The 21727-nt window shown below is 39.1% G+C and overlaps 1 protein-coding gene across 2 annotated transcripts; it reads left to right on the top strand.

Moving 5' to 3' along the window:
- Window positions 1-4400: 4400 nt before the first annotated feature.
- On the top strand, window positions 4401-6260 carry LOC110785804 (14-3-3 protein 4-like). 2 transcript variants are annotated; one of them, XM_056830608.1, is made up of 4 exons: window positions 4401-4557; window positions 4826-4904; window positions 5014-5204; window positions 6001-6260. In XM_056830608.1, coding segments are annotated over exons 1-4 (339 nt in total). In that variant the 5' UTR covers window positions 4401-4555; the 3' UTR covers window positions 6068-6260. The 2 variants fall into 2 exon arrangements, with proteins under 2 accessions (XP_056686586.1, XP_056686587.1); XM_056830609.1 differs by having other exon boundaries at window positions 5014-5136; window positions 5980-6260.
- The last annotated feature ends 15467 nt before the right edge of the window (window positions 6261-21727 follow it).

Raw genomic sequence — 21727 nt, forward strand, 5'->3', positions numbered from 1 at the left:
TATTGGACAACCAGGCTCTATGGACATTGTTTAACGAATCGAGGCCTATGGAGGACGAGACTGTGATGACTACCCTAGCTTTACAAGATGAAGGTTTTGATCCAACCCGGTTAATCTCTCCTGCATCAACACTAGAAGAGGCCGAGAACGGATGGGTGAAGACATGTCAGTGGGTCAACACAAAGGGAATAGAATTCAAGATGAGTACCGGCGAAGGACCAAAGTTTTACGAGACTAAGCCCAAGGCTTGAGCCATAGAGAGCACCTTAGTAAAGAAAAATGCCTAGTAGTTCTTTAGATTGATAAAAAAAAAAAAAAAAAAGGCTTTAGATGATCCTAAGACCCATTAGAATATAGGCAAATTTTATTTCAGTGTGTTTTCCTTACTTTCCAAATTAATAAAGGCGTAAGATTTCGCCTAAAAACTTTTATTCTAACACTAAATAAGCACCAAACATACTTGCAAATACAAAAACAAAGAAGCGGCCCACTCGAGGCCCAATAAACAAGGCCCACTCGGTCTTGAATCGTGACATTGAAATTCAAAAAAAAACATATCCCAAAATGAACCACACTATCTGTAATACCCCGAAATTTTAAATTCGATTTATTAAAATTAAATATATTTATTAACTTGATTTCGTTTTAATTAAATTACGAATAATCGAATTTCGTTATTTTAATCGTTTTTACGATTTACTTTAAACGACGAATTTATAAACTGAAATTATTTATTTTCGTTAACGATAATTTATTTATTTTTAAGGAATTATTTTAATTAAACATTTTTATTTTTAGCAATTAATTACAATTTCTGAATTTTTGCCAAAATTGTGAATTTATTTAAAAAAAAAATCATTTTCTACTTTATTTCCTTGCTCCCCACGCTCAAACCAGGAAGTCAACTTCCTTCCTTCTTTCCCATAATTCAGTCCAAGTGCAGATACTTGGACCCCAAGCACAATTCCTAGCTTGTTCATCACATTTCTCATGTACATAATCAGAATTTTTGGATGGAATTTCAACAACAAACCAAAAACAATTTCAATCTCAATCTTAATCACAATCCTTGTTTTTCTGTGATTCAATCCAACCAACCACCAACAACAACCATCTCAACCACCGTGCACCACCATCCTCACCACCACTCCACCACCCCGCATCTCCCGACCACCTAGAACCACCGAACACCACCACCCCACCACAACTCCCTCCCCTGCTCTCTCCTCCTCTCGCGTCCCCTGCCTCCTTCTTTCTTTCTCCTCTTTCGCCCCACGCCACCACCACAACCACCACACCACCAGCACCACTCTACTCCTCCGACCACCGTCAACAACCACGTCCACCAAACCACCGCCTAGAACCACCCCGTCGTCCTCCCTCTCCCTCGCACCTTCCCCTCCCCTGCTTCCCCTGTTTCGCAAATCACCACCCCCCCCCCCCTTAACTGCTGCGCCGCCGCTCCACCACCGTCACCATCGTCGTCGCCTTCACCGGCGCATCACCTCTTCACTGAGCCGCCCAGCCAGCCTCCACGCTCTCTTCCTCCCTCCTCCTCTCCTCCCTTTCTTCTCTGTTTTGCTCGTGCCTCAACCAAAACCAAACAAAATAAAATCAGATTTTTGGCCTTGTTTTTATTCTCCTCAAACCCCCATATAATTGGGCCAAATTCCATTTGGGCCTTTGGTAAGGCTAAATCTGAATTCTCAGAATTTTAATTTGTCAATACTTATGGTTTAATAATTTTTACAAAATACATAATTACTAATAAAAAATTGTTTATTATTTTCAGAATTTCTATAATATTTACGTTTTAATAAATAGTTTTTATAATCTAATTAATTACTAATAAATTACTTATTATTTTCAGATTTTATTATCAATTTTATGAGAATAAAGATTCTAGTTTTATTTAACAAAAAGGAATTTTTAATATTATTTACATGAAAATCGATTATAAAATATATATGTATTTCGATTGAAAATTCGATTATTAATAACTTTTTCGTTAAACTTCGAAATTATAATTTTATTAAAATTCGTTATTTATATTAAAACTCGTTATTTATAAAATTCATTACTTATAAAATTTATGATTTTATAAAATATTGATTTTAAATTATTTATTGATTTAGTACTAATTCAATGATTTAATATTTTGAAAGAATTGGACTCGGAGCTCGGGACGAACGAACCAAAGAAAGCAAAACCCTTAGCAAAGTCGTGGAAGTGAGGTAACGGCTGTTGCTAGTACCCGCAATCCCCTTATAAATGTATTATGAAATTATGACGTTATGATTGAATTTATGAATTAAATGTTTTGATGTGGTTTATGGATTGTGGGATGAAATATGATTTGATTGAATTGTTTCTTATAATATGATTTGATTGAGTTTTCTCATAAAATGATGTTTATGCAATGCTACCAAAGAAATGATATTTATATTGATCCCAGGATCAAAATAATGTTTTATGATATAAAGAGTTACACTAGTAGAAAAATATTCATTGGCGGCTACGTCTTTGCGACGTTTTTTTGCATACGCCTCAAAATAATGTCCCGTTTTAGCATTTTGGCGTAATGACCATTTATTGGCGGCGTTAGTTCTAAAGAAAACGCCTTGAACCAATATTAAGTATTAATCCGTGGCGTTACTTTCTAAACGCCTCAAACGAATACGCTAAATAAACAAAACCTAGGTTTTTAATTTTCTGATTCACTCCCTTCTTTCATCTCACAGACCCTCTTCTTCCCTACCGTTTCGCCACCCTCTTCACTCCCTTCGATTCCTCGCTTTCTTTGTCCACCATCCCCGTACCAGACTACCACTACCCAATCAAAGGCGTCAAGCTCAAGATCTCCTCTATCTTCGACGACTCATGAATCTTCCAATAGGAGTTCTACGATTCGGATCAAAACGTCTAATGAATTCAAAGGTTTGCTTGAAATCTTAAATATTCGTATATGTTTTGCTCGCATTCTTTCTATTTCTCGACTTGGATCATTCAAGGTATCACCATGTTTGTTTCATTAGGGTTGTTTTGTTTAGATTTTACTTAATTAGGTATTCAAATTGCGATCTCCCCGAAATATCGAACCTAAATCCTTCACATTTATCCAATAAACCCTAATTTAGTCGAAAACTGGTCGAATTTTCTAAACTCGTTTGCTGCTCAGTTCGTAAGCTTAAAGATATGATGGAAAATTGCTCGATTTCTGTTGAAATTAGGTCAAATTTCGACTTGCCGGTATCATCTATTTTTGTTTGATTATTTTTTCATAATTTTTTGTTTTTTGCTGGTGCAATTTCGATTTTGTTGGTAAATTGCTTATACATATTCTTTTTTCTCAAATCTTAATGTCATTTCTATGATTAACAATAATGGAAGGTTCCGTTGAATATTATTTGTGTTGAATGATTTATTCCAACAAATTGTAAGTTCTGTTAGTTTCTATTTCCTTATTGTTGTCTTTACAATTTGTAATTGGCGATATATTATTGAACTTGATTTTGGTAGTTTTGTATCTGCAGGTGATTCCAGGTTGGATAATTGCAACTTAAGTAATGTGTTGAATGATTTATTCCGACAAATTGTGAGTTATGTTAGTTTCTATTTCCTATTTCCTGATTGTTGTCTTTACAATTTGTAATTGGCGATGTAATTTGTGTTTGTATGAATTTTGAATTTTTTAAGTGTTGCATCTATAATTGAATATGAATTAATCTATAGCTCCTGGAAGTTAATGTAAATATGCAACATTGTACTATCTCAAGTCATGCAGGAAAGTTGTCAACTCATGTAGTCTGCTTGATGTGTATGTATTTAGCAAGGTAAGGAAAAAATGAGATAAATAGCTTACTCGAGCCTAAACGCTGATTATTAAGTCAAGCATGGCCTCGTCTTTGAGGGATTTTTTTATGGTTTCTTTTCCTTTCTCTATTTGATTGCAATTTTCCCGCATAGCTGCAAATTTATTAATTTGTTTTGGTTGACTTCTGGGGTTTTTGTCTCAAATAATTTAGATGTTGTTTTGTTGGTTGAAGGATTTTTGGTGCGAGAGTAGTAGAGTATACACTTACAATTTGTATACTTACCATTTCAACAGCATTTGATTAATAATCTAGCCACTCATAAAGGAACTATAAGCAATTAAGCATATAGTTTTAGTAATGACAGTACACAAGTGACTGCACTTTATCTGATTAATATACTTAGTTCTGATATTCCTCATTGCTAATCTGCTCTAGAGAAACTGCCTGATCAAATAAGAAGAAAAGAAAATAGCAAATGGAACACACATGATAACTAGCAATACAAGAATCAGCATATAGTTTAGTTTTTTTTTCTGGTTATTAAGAGTTAGGCTTTTTTTTCTGTTGCTGGCCATAAGTTGTGTTTAGGGTAATGAAATAATTCAGTTTTTTTTTTCTGGTCATTCAGATGAGCCTGTAATTGTGAAGGATTTAACAAATGCTAAAAAGAAAAGGCAGGGGAAGAAACCACAAGTTGAAAGTGAAGGAGGTTAAAACTACTACTACTGCGGTGTTGCCTTATGTACGTTTGTTTGTTTGGACTATAGATTAAAACTGCTACTGCTACTGCTACTGCTACAGTGCTGCCTGCTTGTTAAAAATTAAAATGTTGATGTTACTGCACTGCTGCCTCTTTAAAATGTTAATGTTGATGTTGCTGCAGTACTTAATGAGTATTAGGATGATGTTGATGTCATTGTTGATTGTTGTATACAGGGAGTCAAGACTTGTAAACTTAATTTATGTTTAGATGTGGCATACCATATTTACAGGAAGGGTGACTATCACAGGTACCTTGCTGAGTTCAAGACAAGAGTTGAGCATAAGGAGGCTACTGAGAATACCCTGTTGGCTTACAAGTCTGCTCGGGTGGGTTTTATATTTCATGATGTATTGGTATTGATATTTTTCTACTGCATTTATCACAGTATTCTTGTGGTTCAGTTGTGCTGACTCCAGTTTTTTTGTTTTGTTCAAGGACATTGCTCTTGCTGAATTGGCCCCTACTCATTCCATTAGGCTTGGGCTTGCTCTAAACTTCTCTGTGTTCTATTATGAGATTTTGAATTCACCTGACCGTGCCTGCAATCTTACAAAACAGGTATCTTTACTAAACCTTAACTTTCTGCGAGACCTTAACCTTAACCTAACCTTATTAACTACAAACCTATACCTTAACCTTACAATAACTACAAAATGCTAAAGGAGTATCTTTTATCATTTTGTAGTTATTGTTAGGTTAGAGTTTAGGTTTGCTTGAACCTGATTTATATTCTTCCAAATAGGCATTGAACTTCTTGTCTGAAGATACTGGGATTATGTGTCCCTGCTATATAAGTTGTCAAATGTTTTCGGTTTCACGTGGAAAATATCCCGAGTCATCGTCTGAGGCTTTGAGCACTTTAAATAGCATACCTTGCGCTTTTGGATCATCTATACGCCTTTTCAAATATAGCAGTGTACTCTTCTTTTCACTAGCTTCTTATGGAAATTGCCAGCCTAGTAAGTATGGCATAAAAAGTAGTATGACTTCTCTTAAGGGAAGTGTTACCCCACTACCTATTTGTCCCTTAGTAAGTGACAGGCTTGCAGCGTTGCGAGACAAACATTATTGCAGTATTGCTTTAGAAATGAGATCATCTTATCCTATTTTGTCACATAAGAGAGAAATCTCAGCGTGCTGTACTCCTGTCAGTGGGGGGATTGTAGTTGCACAATTTTCCCCCATATGCCACGTGATTGTGAAACTTTGTAGTAGAAGTATTTTATTTACGCTTGAGAATCCTCTAAAAATTTGCCTCATAAATGGAAAACAGAGTAATGGCAAGGTAGCTTATTGAATGTTTGGCACGGCAGTTAACCTGTCCTATCACTTTATTTGGTTCTCTTTGAAGTACTGTTGTTTTTGTATCACAATGTTGACTATTACACCACTTTTTAACAGACCATGCACAAATCTATCTACTGAGGAGGAGAGTGGTGACGAGATTAAGGAAGCTGAAGGAAAGCGTGAATCAAGCGAACAACAGTGATAAAGATGGAGAATTGTGCTCTGTATTTTTAGCATGAGATTTTGAATTATCGACTTGAAAGATATATTTATTATCGACTTGAAACTATTTAGTTGGTTTATTTTTGTAAACATATGATGGTGGTATTATATGTAAAAATCAAAGTTTATTGGAAGTTATTGGTGGTTGATGATACTTTTGGACATTGTATAAATGTGGCGTGAGTACAGGTTCTACATTTTTTGGCTTATTGAATATAGAAAATAAATTATTTTATAAAACAAAATTACACATTATTCGCAGCGTTTTAACTCCTGAAATTTTACAAAGTTTGAGGCGTTTAGGTACAAAACGCCGCCTAACAATACTATTAATTTGAGGCGTTTTTCTACGTATACGCCGCAAATGAATCATTAATTAGAGGCGTTTTTTAACGCCGCAAATCAATCCTATGCATTTGCTGCCACTCTATTTGCTGCTACGCCAAAAACGCCGCAAATGAATATAAAAGTGACGCCTCAAATGAATGTTTTTCTACTAGAATTATGTTATTTCAACTGAAATACAAGCCAAGGCTTAGTAAAAATACATAAAACATGATAAATGAAAGTGAAAGACCTGGTTGGTCTGGCGGTATATAATTTACCATCTTCCTATCTATCGGTCATGCATGCACCACGGACATCTGTCCACCCATGGATTACGAGCCCAGGCTCCCATGGTTTATGTGTTAGGTTATGATACATATGACATTACATAGATCATGCGGAAACAACCATTAACCCAGGACAACATATTATTTACACATAATCATATAGCATAATTTAGATGCATACTCTTTGTTGCGTGCCCTCCCTAGCTGCGCCCGAACCGAACAAGAACAAGTCTTTAGGACTCCAAGTGTCGTCCCTCCGTAGATAGTCCACAGCACGTCCGGATCCGCCTTAAGATTGACCAACTAGAATCGCCCTTAAGGTACTAAAAAATTTCGGCACTTTATGAGCAAGATGTGTGTTTTAATTTTCTCTCAAAAAACTCACTTTTGAATACTTTGAAACTTGTGTATAAATTATGACCCCTAGGCCTTTATTTATAGAGTTATGGAAAAGGAATCGTAATCCTAGTAGGATACGAATTAATTGAAATTAGAATCCTACATGAATTCTATTTAATTAATTTATCCAATTAGGAATAGAAATTTAATCATACACTGACTCTTGTAGATTTAGGAATCACGCATGAGCACAAACTCACACACACACGGCAGCCACAAGGGCTGCCCATGCGCGTGCGAGCAGCAGCCCACGCAGCGCGGCCCACGCAACGGTGGCCTTGGCGCGCGCTGGGCCTGCCTTGTGGTAGGCCTGGGCGCTGCCTTGGCTGGGCTTGTGGCGCGCGCGTGCTTGCTGGGCGATGGCCCGGCTTCGTGCTGGGCCTTCGTCCGGCAGGCCTCGTCCGATGCTAATTCGTACGATACGCTTCCGATTAAATTTCCAGTTCCGGAATTTATTTCCGATACGAACAATATTTAATATTTCCGATTCCGGAATTAATTTCCGTTTCGAACAAATATTTAATATTTCCGTTTCCGGAATTATTTTCCGATTCCGGTAATATTTCCGATTCTGACAATATTTCCGTTTCCGGCAATATTTCCGATTCTGGTAATATTTCCATTTCCAATAATATTTTCCGATACGTACCATGTTTCCGTTTCCGGCAACATCTACGACTTGGATAATATTCATATTTCCGATACGATCCATATTTCCGTTTCCGGCAATATCATCGTTTCCGGAGTATTCATTTCTTGCCTGTGACGATCTTAGCTCCCACTGAAACCAAGATCAGTCGGTTCCGAATATTCATAGATGGAGTATTTAATGCCATTAAATACTTGATCCGTTTACGTACTATTTGTGTGACCCTACGGGTTCAGTCAAGAGTAAGCTGTGGATTAATATCATTAATTCCACTTGAACTGAAGCGGCCTCTAGCTAGGCATTCAGCTCACTTGATCTCACTGAATTATTAACTTGTTAATTAATACTGAACCGCATTTATTAGACTTAACATAGAATGCATACTTGGACCAAGGGCATTATTTCCTTCAGTCTCCCACTTGTCCTTAGGGACAAGTGTGCATTTCCTAATTCCTTTGTCGCTCGATGCTTGCTCTTGAACATAAGGTAAGAGTTGTCATCCTTATTATGTCCAGAGGTGTTCCTCGGTTTCAGAGTTCAACTGATCAAATAAACAGATAATCGTAGCCTATGATTCATCCGAGCACGGCCATGCATTTCACAGTTTCTAGCTCTCCGAGTGGCCTTGTACAACTTTTAAGCATCTCATCCCGATTTATGGGAGGACAATCCCAATCTTGCGATCTTGAGATTAGACTTCGTTTGATAGGTGATTACCTGAGCGTTGCCTTTATAGCCTCCTTTTACGGTGCGACGGTTGGTCAACGTCAAAGCAACCAGTTCTCAAACAAGTAATCTCAAATCACTCAGGTATTGAGGATTTAGTGTCTAATAATTTAATGAAATTTACTTATGACAGACTTTCATCTCTTACAGTAAAGTTTCATAGGTCTTGTCCGATACTAGTCTTCCCAAAGTAAGTATCTATGCAAATGATTATGACATTGCCATGTCCACATAGTTCAAGAAACAGAACTACTAGTCATCTTGCATTCTAATCGTCTAACGTTTTCTATGCGTCCAATTTTATAGAAAACTCCGATTAGGGACCATTTTCAACCTTTGACATTCAAGTTCACTTGATAGACATTTCTTAGTCACAGGACTGGTCCTGACAGTCTATCTTGAATATATCGTCAAGTTGAAGGGACTCATCATTTAATAAACCACAAATTAAATGGAAAAATGAATTCCTTTCATTTATTGTGAATGATTAACCAATAATGTTTTACAAAGATTTAAACTCTAAAACTTTAAAACATTAAACAGAGACATCAAAGCCATTCTCCAATATGCTTGATTCCCATAGCTGCAGTGTGCGAGTTGTGCTTCGCTTGCGGCAGAGGTTTAGTTAATGGATCTGATATGTTGTCATCAGTTCCAATTTTGCTTATCTCGACTTCTTTTCTTTCAACGAACTCTCGTAGAAGGTGAAATCTACGAAGTACATGCTTGACTCTCTGGTGGTGTCTAGGCTCTTTTGCCTGTGCAATAGCTCCGTTATTATCACAATACAGGGCTATTGGTCCTTTAATGGAGGGGACTACACCAAGTTCTCCTATGAACTTCCTTAGCCATATAGCTTCCTTTGCTGCTTCATGTGCAGCAATGTACTCCGCTTCAGTTGTAGAATCCGCAATGGTGCTTTGCTTAGCACTTTTCCAGCTTACTGCTCCTCCGTTGAGGCAGAAGACAAACCCAGACTGTGATCTGAAATCATCTTTGTCGGTTTGGAAACTTGCGTCCGTATAGCCTTTAACAATTAATTCATCATCTCCACCATAGACCAGGAAGTCATCTTTGTGCCTTTTCAGGTACTTCAGAATGTTCTTGGCAGCAGTCCAATGCGCCTCTCCTGGGTCTGACTGGTATCTGCTCGTAGCACTGAGTGCGTACGCAACATCCGGGCGTGTACATATCATAGCATACATTATTGAACCAATCAATGATGCATATGGAATCCCATTCATTCGTCTACGCTCATCAAGTGTTTTTGGGCACTGAGTCTTGCTTAGAGTCATTCCATGAGACATGGGTAGGTAGCCTCGCTTGGAGTCCGCCATCTTGAACCTATCAAGCACCTTATTGATATAAGTGCTTTGACTAAGTCCAATCATCTTTTTAGATCTATCTCTGTAAATCTTGATGCCCAATATGTACTGTGCTTCTCCTAGATCCTTCATCGAAAAACATTTCCCAAGCCAAATCTTGACAGAGTTCAACATAGGAATGTCATTTCCGATAAGCAATATGTCGTCGACATATAATACTAGGAAAGCAATTTTGCTCCCACTGACCTTCTTGTATACACAAGATTCGTCCGCGTTCTTGATGAAACCAAAGTCACTGACTGCTTCATCAAAACGTATATTCCAGCTCCTGGATGCCTGCTTCAACCCGTAGATTGACTTCTTTAGCTTGCATACCTTTTTAGCATTCTTTGGATCCTCAAAACCTTCAGGCTGTGTCATAAACACAGTTTCTGTTAAAACGCCGTTTAAGAAAGCAGTTTTGACATCCATCTGCCATATTTCGTAATCGTAATATGCAGCGATTGCTAACATTATTCGAATAGACTTTAGCATTGCAACTGGTGAAAAGGTTTCATCGTAATCCACACCGTGGACTTGCCTGTAACCTTTTGCAACCAATCTAGCTTTGAAAACTTCAAGTTTCCCATCCTTGTCCTTTTTCAGTTTGAAAACCCATTTGCTTCCAATGGCTTGGTAGCCATCTGGCAAATCGACCAAATCCCATACTTGGTTTTCAGACATGGAGTCTAATTCAGATTGCATGGCTTCTTGCCACTGCTTGGAGCTAGGGCTCGTCATAGCTTGCTTGTAAGTCGCAGGTTCATCACTTTCAAGTAATAGAACGTCATAGCTCTCGTTCGTCAAAATACCTAAGTACCTTTCCGGTTGAGATCTATATCTTTGCGATCTACGCGGGGTAACATTTCTAGATTGACCATGATTCTCACCAGATTCTTCTAAAGATCTCTGAGTTTCATCCTGAATGTCATCTTGAGCATTCTCTAGAGTTTGTTGTTCGACTCGAATTTCTTCGAGGTCTACTTTTCTCCCACTTGTCATTTTGGAAATGTGATCCTTCTCCAAAAAGACACCATCTCGAGCAACAAACACTTTGTTCTCAGATGTATTGTAGAAGTAATACCCCTTTGTTTCCTTTGGATAGCCCACAAGGATACATTTGTCAGATTTTGGATGAAGTTTGTCTGAAATTAATCGTTTGACGTATACTTCACATCCCCAAATCTTAAGAAAAGACACATTTGGAGGCTTTCCAAACCATAATTCGTATGGAGTCTTTTCGACAGCTTTAGACGGAGCTCTATTTATAGTGAGTGCAGCTGTATTTAGTGCATGTCCCCAAAATTCTAATGGAAGTTCGGCCTGACCCATCATTGACCTGACCATGTCTAGCAAGGTTCTGTTCCTCCGTTCTGACACACCGTTCCATTGTGGTGTTCCAGGAGGAGTCAATTCTGATAGAATTCCACATTCTTTCAGATGGTCATCAAATTCATAGCTCAGATATTCACCGCCTCTATCAGACCGCAGTGCCTTAATCTTCTTGCCTAATTGATTCTCTACTTCACTCTGAAATTCCTTGAATTTGTCAAAGGATTCAGACTTATGCTTCATTAGGTAGACATAACCATACCTACTGAAGTCATCAGTGAAAGTGATAAAGTAGCTGAAACCACCTCTAGCATTTGTACTCATTGGTCCACATACATCTGTATGGATTAAACCCAATAGTTCATTTGCTCTTTCTCCAACTTTAGAGAAAGGTTGCTTTGTCATTTTGCCAAGTAAACATGATTCGCATTTACCATAATCCTCTAAGTCAAATGGTTCTAGAATTCCTTCCCTTTGAAGTCTTTCTAAGCGTTTCAAGTTTATATGGCCTAATCGACAATGCCACAGATAGGTGAGATCTGAATCATCCTTTTTGGCCTTTTTGGTATTTATGTTATATACTTGTTTGTCGTGATCTAATAAATAAAGTCCATTGACTAATCTAGCAGATCCATAAAACATCTCTTTAAAATAAAACGAACAACTATTGTCTTTTATTATAAAGGAAAATCCCTTAGCATCTAAGCAAGAAACTGAAATGATGTTTTTAGTAAGACTTGGAACATGGAAACATTCTTCCAGTTCCAAAACTAGCCCGGAGGGCAACGACAAATAGTAAGTTCCTACGGCTAATGCAGCAATCCGTGCTCCATTTCCCACTCGTAGGTCGACTTCACCCTTGCTTAACTTTCTACTTCTTCTTAGTCCCTGTGGATTGGAACATAAGTGTGAGCCACAACCTGTATCTAATACCCAAGAAGTTGAATTAGCAAGTATACAGTCTATAACGAAAATACCTGAAGATGGAACGACTGTTCCGTTCTTATGATCTTCCTTTAGCTTCAAGCAATCTCTCTTCCAATGCCCCTTCTTCTTGCAGTAGAAGCATTCGGATTCAGAAGTGGGTTGACTGACCTTCCTCTTTGCAGATTTGGCGCCAGTTTGCTTAGTTGGGCTGGCCTTGTTGCCACCTTTCTTAGCATTCCTCTTCTTTCCAGATTTCTTGAACTTGCCCCCACGCACCATAAGCACATCCTGCTTATCACTTTTGAGCGTCTTTTCAGCGGTCTTCAGCATACCGTGAAGCTCAGTGAGCGTTTTGTCCAGACTATTCATACTGTAGTTCAGTTTGAACTGATCATACCCGCTATGAAGAGAATGGAGGATGGTGTCTATAGCCATTTCCTGAGAAAATTGCTGATCCAGCCGACTCATATTCTCAATGAGTCCAATCATTTTGAGAACATGTGGACTTACGGGCTCGCCTTTCTTAAGCTTGGTCTCAAGAATTTGCCTATGAGTCTCGAATCTTTCGACTCGAGCCAGATCTTGGAACATGTTCTTCAACTCACTGATGATTGTGAAAGCATCTGAGTTGATGAACGTTTTCTGCAGATCTGCACTCATGGTGGCGAGCATTAGACATTTCACATCCTTGTTGGCATCAATCCAACGATTGAGGGCAGCCTGAGTGACCCCGTCGCCAGGAGCTTCGGGCATCGCCTCATCTAGGACATACTCCTTTTCTTCCTGCATAAGAACTATTTGCAAGTTCCTTTGCCAGTCAAGGAAGTTTTTCCCGTTCAACTTCTCCTTTTCGAGAATTGATCGAATGTTGAATGAATTGTTGTTTGCCATATTAAAAACTACAATTGAAAAGAATAAACAAATAAATAACCATTCACAGTTTCTCTTAATAAACTTAAATTCTAGCATACATGCATAATTCAATGTTTATTAAGCATTTTATTCAAGTTATGTGTTCCGGCAGGTGTGAATAAAATGATTCCAAGATCCTAAAATCATTGAAGAACTAAGCACAGTTTGTCGACTTAATCCTAGAACATCTTAGGTAAGCAAAAGCCTTTTGCTAATAGTCTAGAAACTATTCTTGGTTGATAGGTACGTCTAAGAACTTATTAGGTAAACCTATCGAATTTGCCACGACATAAAAGGACTCCTTACTTATATCGTTGAGTTTCACCAAAACTAACATGTACTCACAATTATTTGTGTACCTTGCCCCTTTAGGACCAATAAGTAACACCTCGCTGAGCGAAAACTATTACTAGATTGATGTAAAGGATATCCAAGCAAGTGTATATTTTGGCATGGCACCTTTTAACTCAATTTTTAAGTTTGGAACTTAAGGCTCTTACTATGTTGGTTAGATTTTAAGTGAACTAAAATCCTTAATCATGCAACATAATCAAGCTTTTGATCTCATGCATTTTAAGACATATTTAAAGCAATAAATAACTTAAAACATGCATAAGATATTTGTGATCTAGTATGGCCCGACTTCATCTTGAAGCTTTGACTTCAAAGTCCGTCTTGAAAATCTCCGTGGGAGGCACCATTTTTCTTCAAATAGGATAAGCCATAACTAATTACAACTATTTGATGGTTCGCAGACCATATTTGAATTGAAAAATAACTTTGGTACTTTAGACCAATTACATTCAAATTAATGGTACGCAGACCATATTTTCTATCCTATTTGGGCCATACTAGTCACTTCATAACCTGCAAAACAGTACATATACAATATATACCATTCACCCATTCATTATCATGAATGGCCCACATAGCTGGTTAGTAAAACACATTATGCATCACGTAAACATTTGCAGCAATTAATCAAGGGCACCAATAATCTACCAATTATTCAGTCCTTATTAATTCTAATCAAGTTGTTTTAACCTTAAGGATTTGTAGACCTAATCAAGAGTTTATGACTAAAAAGCGCTCCCACTTAAACCAATAAATTCATATGCTTTACCAATTTTAAACATAAAATGTATTTCTAGTCCAACCGGAAACATACAAATTTAATTAAAATTTAAAGCTCATATCAATTTATAATTGAATCCAAAAATTTAATTTAATTTCAGTCGTATTTAAATTAATTCATGATTTTAATTTTAGTAAAATAATTAGAATAAATAACATTTATTATAATTATAATATTCAAAATTAAAATCCAAGAAAATAATTCAAATTATTAATTTTAAAATTAATTAAAATTACGTGAACTGAAATTTTCAAATTAAACATTCAAAACGATCTAATCGTAACGCAAACACCCTACGCGTTGCACGCCCATGGACCGTACGCACACAGCCATTGCTGGCCATGTGCGCGCAGCCCATGCGCTCGTCGCATAGCTGCTGCTTCCCTATCGCAAGCCTCCGCACACATCGTGCTCGCTGCGCGCGCCAGCGCTCATCGCACGCGAGCTATCGCTCGCAGTGCGCGCGCGCGACATCGCTCGCTGGGCGCGCGACATCGCTCGCTGGGCGCGCGAGCCATCGCTCGCTGGGCGCGCGACATCGCTCGCTGGGCGCGCGACATCGCTCGCTGTGCGCGCGAGCCATCGCTCGCTGTGCGCGCGAGCCATCGCTCGCTGGCGCGAGCCATCGCTCGCTGGCGCGCGACATCGCTCGCTGGGCGCGCGACATCGCGCGCTGTGCGCGCGAGTGATGCTGGGCGCAGCGCTCGTGGCACGCGAGCTTGCGCTCGCTGCGCGCGAGGCTGCGCGCTTTTGTGCGAGGCAGCGCGCGCTGTGGCGCAGCTCGCTTGCTGCCCACACGCGACTGCCTTGGCTCGCCCTTCGCCCATGCCCATTCGTTCATTGCTCGTGGCACACGACACAAGGCAGGGCTGCTGCCTTGTGCTCGTGCACTACGCCCTTGCTCATTGCATTCGTGCCGCACGGGCGACGAGCTCCCTTGCTCGTCGTCGCATGCCCGCATTATACAACACCCCTTAAGGGTAACACGAAGCGTCCATTACTTCGTGCGTGCAAGTTATATGAACGAATCGCATAAAAATTTAAAATTTATATTTAAAATTAATGACAAATTAATAAATATTATTAATTTCATAATTTTAGGGCGAAAAATCGAAAATTTATTATCCAATTGATTTCCGATTGTTATGGATTCAAGTCTAGGTCATAAAAATTTAAAATTTATCGTAAATTTACAATTTTTATGGTGGTTTTTAATCATAGGTTTCTAATTAAATTACAATTAATTATGAAAATCAAATTAATTCTAAATTATTCTAATTTTCAACAAATTAATCATAATTACAAATTAGATTGCATAATTAACAAGACTAGGCATTCAAACTTGTTAAACATATGCAGTAGGTCAATCAAAAATTCAAGATTTATCAACAAGAATCGCAAATATTTAATTTAACATCTTAAATTTACGAAATTTTGCATTCGAAAAACTAAAACCTTCGAAAAGTCATAGTTAGGCTTCGAATTTGAGAATTCTGGGTTCGGCAGAAAAATACTTTTTTTGTCAAAATTTTAGAATGCCTTTTACATGCGGAATTGACACAAAAATCACTCAATTCGGATGAGTAACGAAGAAACTGCCGAAAAACTGCGTACGTATAATTAAATAAACGCAATTTGCAATTAATTAACAATTACGAAAATTAATCACCCCTTTTAATTCTTGCAAATTTGTAATATTTAACCATGTTCATGCAATTTAGATTATGAAAATAATAAGGGGCTCTGATACCACTGTTAGGTTATGATACATATGACATTACATAGATCATGCGGAAACAACCATTAACCCAGGACAACATATTATTTACACATAATCATATAGCATAATTTAGATGCATACTCTTTGTTGCGTGCCCTCCCTAGCTGCGCCCGAACCGAACAAGAACAAGTCTTTAGGACTCCAAGTGTCGTCCCTCCGTAGATAGTCCACAGCACGTCCGGATCCGCCTTAAGATTGACCAACTAGAATCGCCCTTAAGGTACTAAAAAATTTCGGCACTTTATGAGCAAGATGTGTGTTTTAATTTTCTCTCAAAAAACTCACTTTTGAATACTTTGAAACTTGTGTATAAATTATGACCCCTAGGCCTTTATTTATAGAGTTATGGAAAAGGAATCGTAATCCTAGTAGGATACGAATTAATTGAAATTAGAATCCTACATGAATTCTATTTAATTAATTTATCCAATTAGGAATAGAAATTTAATCATACACTGACTCTTGTAGATTTAGGAATCACGCATGAGCACAAACTCACACACACACGGCAGCCACAAGGGCTGCCCATGCGCGTGCGAGCAGCAGCCCACGCAGCGCGGCCCACGCAACGGTGGCCTTGGCGCGCGCTGGGCCTGCCTTGTGGTAGGCCTGGGCGCTGCCTTGGCTGGGCTTGTGGCGCGCGCGTGCTTGCTGGGCGATGGCCCGGCTTCGTGCTGGGCCTTCGTCCGGCAGGCCTCGTCCGATGCTAATTCGTACGATACGCTTCCGATTAAATTTCCAGTTCCGGAATTTATTTCCGATACGAACAATATTTAATATTTCCGATTCCGGAATTAATTTCCGTTTCGAACAAATATTTAATATTTCCGTTTCCGGAATTATTTTCCGATTCCGGTAATATTTCCGATTCTGACAATATTTCCGTTTCCGGCAATATTTCCGATTCTGGTAATATTTCCATTTCCAATAATATTTTCCGATACGTACCATGTTTCCGTTTCCGGCAACATCTACGACTTGGATAATATTCATATTTCCGATACGATCCATATTTCCGTTTCCGGCAATATCATCGTTTCCGGAGTATTCATTTCTTGCCTGTGACGATCTTAGCTCCCACTGAAACCAAGATCCGTCGGTTCCGAATATTCATAGATGGAGTATTTAATGCCATTAAATACTTGATCCGTTTACGTACTATTTGTGTGACCCTACGGGTTCAGTCAAGAGTAAGCTGTGGATTAATATCATTAATTCCACTTGAACTGAAGCGGCCTCTAGCTAGGCATTCAGCTCACTTGATCTCACTGAATTATTAACTTGTTAATTAATACTGAACCGCATTTATTAGACTTAACATAGAATGCATACTTGGACCAAGGGCATTATTTCCTTCATTATGAGCCCAGGCTCAGGGCCTAGGCCCATGTTACGATGATGAGCCCAGGCTCTAATATATGGGCCCAGGCCCAGTGGAGAATTCCTTCACGGTTCGTACTTGCCGACAACTAGCATGTTAAATTGCAAAGTTTATGAATGAATTGATTATGATGTTTTATTAAATGTTTAATTATTCTATTCTCCCTGTGTTATTAAATAAAATGAATTGAAATGAATTTACGCTGCTAGAATAGTTCGTTACTGAGTCTTCGGCTCACCGTTTTGTTTTCCGTTTTAGGTACTGCGGGGGATGATGGACACGAGTAGTGGCGAGGAGTTTCACTTTAATATTATCCACCTAGTTTATGTTTACGGTTCTAATAGTTTAAAAATTTTAATTAAAGACTTTTTAGTAAGATATGTACTTTCATTTTGGTAATATAAATGATTATTATATATATTTTGGAGTATTTAAAGGCTTATGATTGATGTTTGCCTTATAATTTCCGAAAAGGAAGTTACGGCTGGTAATGTCCCGACCAATTCGGTTAATTCCGCTGCTAATTATGCTTTAATTATTGAATTAGAGGTCGGGCGTTACACTATCATATTGCCAAAACATAAGGGTCTAACCCATGCAACCCAAAAAAATCAAAAAGGAAATCAAATCCAAACAATGCAAATGTTGCTCAAAAAAAAATCATAAAAAAATAAACACCGCCCCCACGTCAACACGCACCTCGCCCCACTCAAAAAGCCTACACAAAGATCTTTATATCTTCCGCACACTAACCCCATTCTCAAAACCGTTTCGAGTCATGAATAGAAAAAATTAATCCGGGCAAAAATGCGACTCACGCTAACAGTCAAAAAAGCCTCCGAAATAGCGTCAAAATTGATTTCAATACGAGTAAAAAAGTAAAACAAAAAAAAAGAGAAAAGAAATAAATGCAAGAACATGTGAAGCAAAGCGTCGAAAAAAGACCGCCCAGAAATCATTTTCAACGCCCAGGGCTGGGCGCCGAAATCTTTGACGCCCCAGCCTGGGCGTTGAAACCCTCTGCCTGCTAAATTTTGCCCAGAAGTGCCCGTCATTTTATCCGCACATAACGGAAAAATAACGAACACTTGGGGGGTACAGCACGTATTCAGATATGCATACAAAAATAGCCGTACAAAAAAAACAAAAAAACACATGGAATTTCGTTTTTTATGTGCAGATACACGGCTCACGGCAAAAACTGCAGATTAAAATAATGATAAAACTTCACTCATTTCACCGATCAAATAGTATGTTTCCACCTCAGAGCATATCTATTAAAATTCGGCATCCTAGAATTTATTCTAGCTAGAACTACGCGTGACCTGATTCTAAGTTAAAATTATTTAACAAAGATACGTAGGCAATCCTATTTGTGGATTCGGTCCAATCAGGTAAAAAATATATACGTTGTGCAAAAGTGGTAGACATGAGCAAATATATAAAAAATGAAAAAAGAGGAGAAGCAAAAAATGAAAGTAAGAATAAAACACGCCTTTATTAAAAAATGATAAGAAGGAAAACAAAAGTGCTAAGGAATAAAAAACAAACACAACTGAAATAAATAAAGGGCACCTACACCCTAGCAAGAACTACACTACTCTAGTTCTTCCGAATCATCAAATAAAGTCTTGTAGAGGGAAATATTCGCGGGGTCCACCCCCACAGGTTTCTGCGCTGCCCCTATATCAATCTCCATAAGAACCGGCTCCTGGACACTAACTTCCAAAGATTCCAAGGCTTCAGAAACATTCTCAGTTTGAACAGTTATAGCCCGCTCAGCCTCAAGGGCACAAACAATGGTGGGGGAAGGATTATCAACATCAACTGGATTAGTCACTGGTTCTACTAGCAGCTGAGCTTTCCTAACCCATACATTGTTCCGGCGACGATCTCCGCGAGAGCTTGCATTTCTTTTAGCAACGGCAGGCCCCTTCATGCTAGGCATCTTCTTAGGCCTAGAACTGGAACGGGGAGGAACTTCCTTTCGCTTTCGATCAGGACGAGCTTTCACAGTCTTAATACCATGGGTGCGAGGATTGGCAGAATCACGGCCCTCATACCTAACCCGAATACGAGGTATCAAAAGCTCAGTCGGCTCCCCATTTCGAGCCTCGGTCCTCACAGTTTTATCATCGGAACTCATCCACAACTTGTAGTTTTCAGAAAGACCCACAAAGCCATTTGTAGCCACGGCTCAACGCGGGAGACCATCATAATACTTAGCCCGTGCTTGAACCCGTGCTTGTGAAAAGGCCGCTACTTTAGGTGGTACTGTATCAGAAAATGGGATAGTCTGCCTTAAGCCGTATTGACGCATGACTCGGTAAGGAAAGATATAGATGGGCCGAGATAGCCCCAACAAAGAAACATAAACTGACACATCAGAACCCCCCGTCATAGTAGTCAAACCCCACCACGGTACCACCCACTTAATAGAACAAATACCATGAGTGAAAAAGGAGGCCCACTCGGCCTCGTCCTGGCCTCGGTGCAAATACTTTCAGTTACCCAAGGCTATAGGGCGATAATGTTTAGGATCGACAGGAGTTTCTAAAAGCCTAAGTCGTTCCATGAGCCAAATCTGCAAAAGGAACAGGTACGATCAGATCAAAAAATAATGAACAAACAAACGAAACCTGGGGCGCAGTTTCAACGCCCAGGACCAGGCGCCAAAAACTCTAACGCCCAGCCCTGGGCGCTGAAAATCAGCTCCAGGCAGGACGAACGAAAAAATATAAAAAATATGTGTGCGCAAAAGAAAGATCGATTACCTGCAGCAATAGGGGGCTCCCCTTAAAATATTCAGATTTGGCATTCTTCTTCAACTCATCCGCACTCAGCAAAGTCTCGGCAACAACCAACGGCATAATAGAATAGCAACTTTCCATCTGGCTAATCAAGGAGATCAACCTTATGTCACCGAACTCGCCATTGTTATTCGACAGCAAATAATGATTCAACAAGCAAAACACAAGGGCCCGAATGTTCAATTTCTGTTCGGTCATATTTTTACTAGGTCTTAAGTGATGTTTTACAAGCTTTGCCAAATTAACCTCATCACCCACAACAATCTCAGCGAGCATGTTAGCATCTAGTGTTAGGTTATGATACATATGACAATTCATAAATCATGCGGAAAAACCATTTAGCCAGGAATACATATTATTTACACATAATCATATAGCATAGTTTAGATGCATACTCTTTGTTGCGTGCCTTCCCTAGCTGCGCCCGAACCAAACAAGAACAAGTCTTTAGGACTCCAAGTGTCGTCCCTCCGTAGATAGTCCACAGCACGTCCGGATCCGCCTTAAGATTGACCAACTAGAATCGCCCTTAAGGTACTAAAAGTTTCGGCACTTTTGAGCAAGGAATGTGACTGAATTTTTCTCTCAAAAAACTCACTTTGAATACTTGAAAACTCGTTATAAATTGTGAACCCAGGCCACATATTTATAGGGGTATGGAAAGAGAATTGGAATCCTATTAGGATACGAATTAATTAAATTAGAATCCTAATGAAACTCTTATTTAATTAATTTATCAAATAGAATTAGGAATTTAATCATTAAACGAACCCTGTACGTTTTAGGTTTCGTATGTGAACACAAACACCCACGCACGCACAGCAGCCCACGAGGGGCGCCATGCGCGCGCGCGCACAACCCGAGCATCGCAGCCCACGACTGCCGCAGCCTTGGGCGCGCGCTGGGCCTGCCTTGCGGTGGGCCTGGCGCAGCCTTGGGCTGGCGTGTTGTGGCGCGCGTTTCCCTTGCTGGACGTGGGCCTGGCTTCGTGCTGGGCCTTCGTCTAGCAAGCTCGTCCGATGCTAATTCGTACGACGCGCTTCCGATTAATTTTCCGATTCCGGAATTCATTTCCGATACGAACAATATTTAACATTTCCGATTCCGGAATTAATTTCCGTTTCGAACAAATATTTAATATTTCCGTTTCCGGAATTATTTTCCGATTCCGATAATATTTCCGATTCAGACAATATTTCCGTTTCCGGCAATATTTCCGATTCCGGCAATATTTCTATTTCCAATAATATTTCCCGATATGTACCATGTTTTCGTTTCCGGCAACATCTACGACTTGGATAATATTTATATTTCCGATACGATCCATATTTCCGTTTCCGGCAATATCATCGTTTCCGGAGTATTCATTTCTTGCCTGTGACGATCTCAGCTCCCACTGAAACCAAGATCCGTCGATTCCGAATATCCATAGATGGAGTATTTAATGCCATTAAATACTTGATCCGTTTACGTACTATTTGTGTGACCCTACGGGTTCAGTCAAGAGTAAGCTGTGGATTAATATCATTAATTCCACTTGAACTGAAGCGGCCTCTAGCTAGGCATTCAGCTCACTTGATCTCACTGAATTATTAACTTGTTAATTAATAC

Source organism: Spinacia oleracea, chromosome 6, assembly GCF_020520425.1.
Source record: "Spinacia oleracea cultivar Varoflay chromosome 6, BTI_SOV_V1, whole genome shotgun sequence".
Lineage (NCBI taxonomy): Eukaryota > Viridiplantae > Streptophyta > Magnoliopsida > Caryophyllales > Amaranthaceae > Spinacia > Spinacia oleracea.